The sequence below is a fragment of the Aedes aegypti genome, chromosome 2 (genome assembly GCF_002204515.2).
Source record: "Aedes aegypti strain LVP_AGWG chromosome 2, AaegL5.0 Primary Assembly, whole genome shotgun sequence".
Taxonomy (NCBI): domain Eukaryota; kingdom Metazoa; phylum Arthropoda; class Insecta; order Diptera; family Culicidae; genus Aedes; species Aedes aegypti.
Window position 1 is genome coordinate 165781454 of NC_035108.1, and position 6430 is coordinate 165787883.

Sequence of the window (6430 nt, forward strand, 5' to 3'; positions counted from 1 at the left end):
GTAAGGGTTCATTCATTTATTTCATAACGCTGAAAATGACTATTTTTTACACCCACCCACCCCTTCGTAACGCTTTTTGTATGAATATTCTATACATTTTGTATGAGCCGTAACATCGTCAGGACACCCACCCACCCCCTTCAGCGTTATGAAATTTGTGAACAAGCCCTAATAACAACATCCACACTAAATCTTTAAAATAATTGTTTTACTAGAATGTTGGATAAAACCAAAACTCAAACTCCACAGGTGAAAAGCAAAAGTTTTGTTTTGACGTTTCCATCGGGCCAGATTACTGAGCTGTCGGTAGTCTACTCATTGATTACCGAATTGTCAGTGGAATCTTTTACAGAATTCTACAGCAAAGTTTTCGATTATTTGTAAATTAACGTGTTATACATTTGGATTTGGATTGTTGATAGCGACTAGTTGTACACGTCCGATTGGCATGTTTTACAATTTGTGCGTGTGAAACACGTTAATCGAACTAGTAGAATGTTTTCAGTGTAGCAATATGGATTAGCAATCCGGCAGACAGAAAGCGCTGCAGAAGATTAAAAAATAAAATTTCACAAGCAAATCATGTCACGCTTCATGGAGTTGTGGAGGTTAAAGGCTAAGGTTAAAAAATCTTAAATAGGCTGTGACTTAAGGCGACACAGCTGAAAAAAGTATCAGCATACTTTATGCATGTTTGCGGGTACAGTGATACTTTTTGAAGTCAATATTAACTTTAATTAACTCATTACGCGTGGTAAAGATGGATGCTCGTCTTGCACACAAGAGTCCTGGGTTCAAATCGCAGCCGAGCACGTGGATTTTTTTCATAATTTCACCCATAATTTGTCCATCTTTACCACGCGTAATGAGTTAATTAATTTAATAACCATGCGGATTGGATTACCGAACAGCTCAATATAAGCGTCAATCAATATTAACTACCAAAACTGAATTTTATCACTTCGAAATTGCAAGCTGCAAAGTCATCATTGCTACCAAAACGAATGACGGGCTACTTAGCCCCCAAGCTATGAACATTTGAACATTAGCGTAAGGCTTATACAGATCATATGCAAACGATTAACAGGTGTTTCGGACTGATAGAACGTTCATGACTTGTTTCATAAATATATCAATTTATTGAACCATATTGACACACGAATGTATTCCCTACCATAATTTGTCTCAAATGAATTTTCCTATTAATAGGATTTTGCGAACGATGATGAGGTGTGTTCGACGGTGAATATTCATATTGGTATGTTATATTATTTTAAAATTTCATGACTGATTTGTAATGATGAACAAACACATGTAATGGTATAGTAAAACATGTTTTTTTCTCTAGAATTTAGAACGCTGTGTGTCGTCACATGTAGACTCCTGTGGACTTACCAAATTTACTGACTTCAATATCAACCCAAACCATTCCAGAAGAGTATTCTCACATTGCTCTAATGAACTGGCCTATGAATAGAAGGGATCGTAATGATGGATGTATCAAATAGATGCATCCATAGTTACCGTTGCATCGCAATTAATACCGTGCATACACAGAATAATTTTAAAAACTGTTATGTTCAGTCCCATTTGAGCTTAGTTCTTCTTCTTCTTGCGCTCGTTGTTCTGTTCTTTCTGAGTAAGGATAATCAACAGACGGCGGAAAATGCTGATGACGTCGTAGAATAGATCCAGTGAGTGTGCGATGCAATCATTGCTACCCATACGGTGCTTCTCCATGATCATTTGAGTGTCGAACAGAACGAAGCCGGACATTACCGCGAAACCAACGTACAAGTTGAGCTGTAAATGGAATAAAAAACGTAAATTAATAAAAATTGACTATTTGAGGGTTGTATTTCAAATTATTCAACTGAAGCCTAGAATAAATGTTAAATGTTCATGTTAACCTTGTAGGATTGATAGAAGAAAAATTTGCAAGTGTCATATGGATAAGAAATAATAGGAGATACCGTAAATTCAGGTGAAATTTATCACCGCGACACACATATGATTTTGTTTCTCAATATTAGAGTACCAATATCTATGAAACCAATGAACCCTGCAGTAGCTTTGTTTGTCTTAACTATTGTCGAATTGGGTGTTTTGTATTGAGGAATTTTTATTTCTATGAAAATACAGCAGAAATCCTGAATCATGTTTGGTGTGGTATTGACAGACATCCATAAACTTCTAGTTCTAAACAAGGATTTAGACAAGGCGCTAGTCTGAAAATTTAAATTATTTTTTTTAGAAAATTTCAATGCGCGAGCCAATGAATTTTAACCGTTTACTTGTTTTCCAACAATCAGTTGTTCAGCATTGACAATATTATAGAAAACAGATCTGAAAACCCGTAAAAAGATCAATTATAACCGAAGTTACGGTACTGATTTGTCTCGCCACTTCATTTGTCCTATAGTGTAATGTTAGAAAAATGTTGGAAGTGTATAATAACAGACACAGTTTGATTGATGATTTTTGAAACCGATCTACAGTATTGGACAAAACATTTGCAACTTTTTCGATTTTCCATACAAAATGACCAACTTTGGTAAGCTATATCTCATCTTTTTTTTTTGTCCGATTTGAATGAAATTTTGGCAGAACATCAGACATAACTTGAATTTTAACATATATTTTTGAGTGAATTTTCCAATCAAAAGGTCAAAAGCAGTAACGGTTTGACTAAAATGAATTTTTTGACGATTTTTTATAAATGCCATAACTAAACATTTTGAAGGAATAGCTTCATGGTATCTTCAGCAAAGTTGTAGCTGTTAACGAGATGAACAAGTTTGCTGAAGACAATTTGTGTGTGGAGCTATTAGATTTTGAGATAAATTGTTTTGAATTTTTCGTCGAAAATTACACTTTAGTTAAACCGTTATAACGAGTTTATACGTGATTGAAAAAAATATACAAAAATATATGTTAAAATTCAAGTTATATCTGATGTTCTGTGAAAATTTCATTCAAATCGGTCCATAAACAACTGAGATCTAGCTTACCAAAGTTGGTCATTTTGTATGGAAAATCGAAAAAGTTGCAAATGTTTTGTCCAATACTGTATTTCCTACTGCCAAATATTTAACTGCTGGTTAGTAATCATGACTTTTGACAAGTTCAAACATTTTAACGTGTAACCATTGTAACGACAGTTTGAAATCAAATGATAGAAATAAACTTCAAGTGAACGTTTAACAACACTCTGATGCAAACAAACGACGAACACAGTTCGACTCGAGCAGAAGAAACATGACGTGGTTTGAAACAGTCACCACATGATATGACGTCACGATAGTATGAACAGAGCAAACGTTTACTCTCTGGATGGTGCAATCTTTAAATCAATATCGAAATACGACACAAATAGATTATTTAGTACAATTTTGAAAGACTTACCTCTTGTACAAAGTACGAGCGGAACAGCAAATTACCCAGGCTAATGAGAGCCATTGCACTGAGTGTGCTCATCAGGATGCCTCCAAGGAACAGATAACTACCACGTTTGGCTAGCACTGCTGCGGCACTCAGGCATGTGAATATCGTAGTTGTTCCGACAAGAGCCGTTACGACGATGGCCGGATTGATGAAAATGACCTGTTCCAACAGCAGTCCCAAAGAGTGACCGCTGAATGCCCCAAATCCAAGCAGCAATCCCAAACGCAGGTTAAAGTTTTTGCCATTGTCAGGTGTGAAAACCAATCCTAGCACTAGGCCCAGTGAGATGAGTGCACTGAGTATACCGGCCTCCCAGATGCCTTGCAGATGTATAATTGATCCAACTGTGGCCATGGCGCATGTGGCAGTAAGACAGGCATACACCTTCGAAAGGTGATACCGTACACTGGGCTCCCTACAAGAACCGAAGAAAACAATTGATTAATCATGGAGTTTTGGTCAATAATATTCAAGTTGCAATTTCTTATTTTCTTGGTCGTAGTTTTTCATCGGTTTTGCTGAGAACACTTTTGTTTTATGATTGTAAAAGTATGTAATTATGTAGCACTGTTAAAAGATGTTAACTTCCAGCAATTCATCATGATTGTCAACGTTTCTTTTCTAAACATTCAGTGGAGTAACTTTGAGCAAAGGCTAAGAGCAGATTGATTTTTCGATGAACCATTCTTAAAGCATGAACGGTGCTTTTCAATTCAATATTGTTAAATTTATTAAAATAAAGGTGTATGCCAAGATGTATTCCCAATAAACTGATGCAAATTTTGAAGTTTTTGCTCCCCTTTGCTTAAACGGTGTCAATTATTAAGAAAATCATTCTACCAAATTTTGAAGTGTTTTGGAAGAAAATTGCGCACATATCATTTGAAATATATATGGAAACGTCAAACCTTTTGTGTTCAGTCTGCTAATTGCAATCTATGGAAGAGAGAACAAACTCTTCTCATGTGAAATCTTCCCAGCTACAACTTTGCCGAAGACCACATTTTGATGGGACTTAAGGATAATTTGTTATTATTGATAACAAAGTCTAAATCATGCTGAGATGATGATACAGTTACTTTCAGAGCAACTCTGTTTTTTTGCTGCTGAACCTAGTAGCCTAGATTTTAGATCTATTTTTCCAGCCAGGAGCACCACTGTTGGCTGCCGAACAATTGGAAAAGCATGATGATGTACATTGAATTGAATTACTTTTTATTGAAGGGATTTTCGGCCGTAGGCAGGTTCATTCCCAAATGATGATAAATGCAAACCCACTTTATGATGATGAATAACAATTTATCCTGACGTCCAATCAAAATGTGGTGTTCAATACTAGCTAGGTATCTTTCCGGAAGTGGCTTAGAAAAATAAAATGAAATTTAGTGGTTCCAACAATGAATTTATTTGTAGTTCTGTAGTAATCGAGAAAATTTAAACTAAACTATTGTAATGGAACAAAACTAAACCAGACCAAAGTTAAGCATTTTGTATAAAAATCGTCATGCACTGCTGTTATTTCGATCAGCACTGTAAATGTCATTGATAAAAATAAAAAAAAGTTCCACAGTTCGTTATGCATCGTCCATTAATTACGTAACGCTCTAGGGGGAGGGGGGAGTAAGCTCAAGCGTTACGGCTCATACAAAATAAAATAAATTTTTCATACAAAAAGCGTTACGCACGAGGGGGAGGGGGTCAAAAATTTCCATTTTTTGCGTTATGTAATAAATGGACGCTGCCTTATAAACTTTTTCTTTCAATTTAATCCATATTTGTATGGATAATTTGAAACAAATGCATCTTCTATTTTAAAATGACATTTAATATGTAAACGATCCCCAGAAAATTTTCTAGAAGGTAAAACCTTGAAATAATTAACACAGAGGTCAAACGTTTAATGTGATGCGGCTTTTCTCATGCCGGTAAAATTTTGAACCAGTTATGTCTAGTAAATACTCAAATTTCTAGGCAAACATATTGTGCGCATTGACTTTTGTAAACAAATTTTTCGGACAAATAGATGCGTTTTTGGCTATCCTTAAAAATTTGCAGTTCTCGTGTATTCTTTAGGTTCAAAATATATTCGGAAATTATATGTTTAAGAAACCAAATATGCCAAGATCGGTAACTATTACAAAACAAAAAATACAATGATACATTATCTGCACCATATTAGGCAATACAAACAACGCAGTTTTATAGGCTGATTACGTGCTTATCGCCGATTGGATAAAAAGCTACTCAGCATTTGCAATATTTATTAAGTGCTCGCTATCAATCACTGCACTTAATAAAATACTAAAATCAACCTGCAGACATTTTAATACTACTTCTATCTACAATTTGTTCCAAAAACATAAGCTTATTTAGAGAAATACTCACAGATTTTGACCCATGTTCCGCATGAATCGTTCGTAGGAAAAATTTGAGAATGACGTGGCCATTGCGATTGATTGCAGGTAGGGCCGAGTTTTGATCAGAAATTATGTTCCCCTTCGGCTACTATACGGATTAAAGTTGTTTTTCCTCTAAAAATTACGACTTAATTTTCTTTTCGATAGAATGATCTCGATTTGACACTCCCGTTTAGTTATTTTTTTTTTTCGCTCGCGAGGCAATAAAAATAATGTTCTTTCTTCGGACTTCAACGATAGACTGCTGTTTTGATGGTGCTTGTGTGTAGAGTGGGTAGCGCCTTGGTGTGTAGAGTTTTCTGACAACCGAAGCTAACACGCTTATTCAAATCTATCCAAAACTGAGTAAAATTTGATTCACTTTTCGAGCGTAGATTGGAAAAAGGGCTTATCTACCAAACGTAAACATTGAAAAATTTGCTAGAGAAGTTATTATTCACACAAAAAAATTCTGCGATAAAAACTACCATTTTAGGGGGTTAACTTAAGCGCTCGCACCGGCAATTTTCAGCAGACCAGAAATGCGCTTGATTTTACCATGTCTGTAGTTGGAATCAGATTGTTGTGAA

General features: G+C 35.4%; 1 protein-coding gene across 1 annotated transcript; it reads right to left on the bottom strand.

Annotated features, from left to right (window-relative positions):
• Positions 1 to 1268: 1268 nt before the first annotated feature.
• On the bottom strand, positions 1269 to 6114 carry LOC5572285 (bax inhibitor 1). Its single transcript, XM_001653920.2, has 3 exons — positions 5830 to 6114; positions 3406 to 3859; positions 1269 to 1803 (listed from the first exon to the last, which is right to left on the bottom strand). The coding sequence occupies exons 1-3, from the start codon at positions 5889 to 5891 to the stop codon at positions 1597 to 1599; spliced, it is 723 nt and encodes a 240-aa protein (XP_001653970.1). The 5' UTR covers positions 5892 to 6114; the 3' UTR covers positions 1269 to 1596.
• Between the last annotated feature and the right edge of the window lie 316 nt (positions 6115 to 6430).

Coding starts and splice junctions, on each gene's coding strand:
- LOC5572285 (XM_001653920.2), bottom strand. CDS start 5,891: ATGGCCACGTCATTCTCAAATTTTTCCTACGAACGATTCATGCGGAAC. Junction 3,860..5,829: donor CGGAACATGGGTCAAAATCT/GTGAGTATTTCT, acceptor CGGTTCTTGTAG/GGAGCCCAGTGTACGGTATC. Junction 1,804..3,405: donor GCTCGTACTTTGTACAAGAG/GTAAGTCTTTCA, acceptor TTCCATTTACAG/CTCAACTTGTACGTTGGTTT.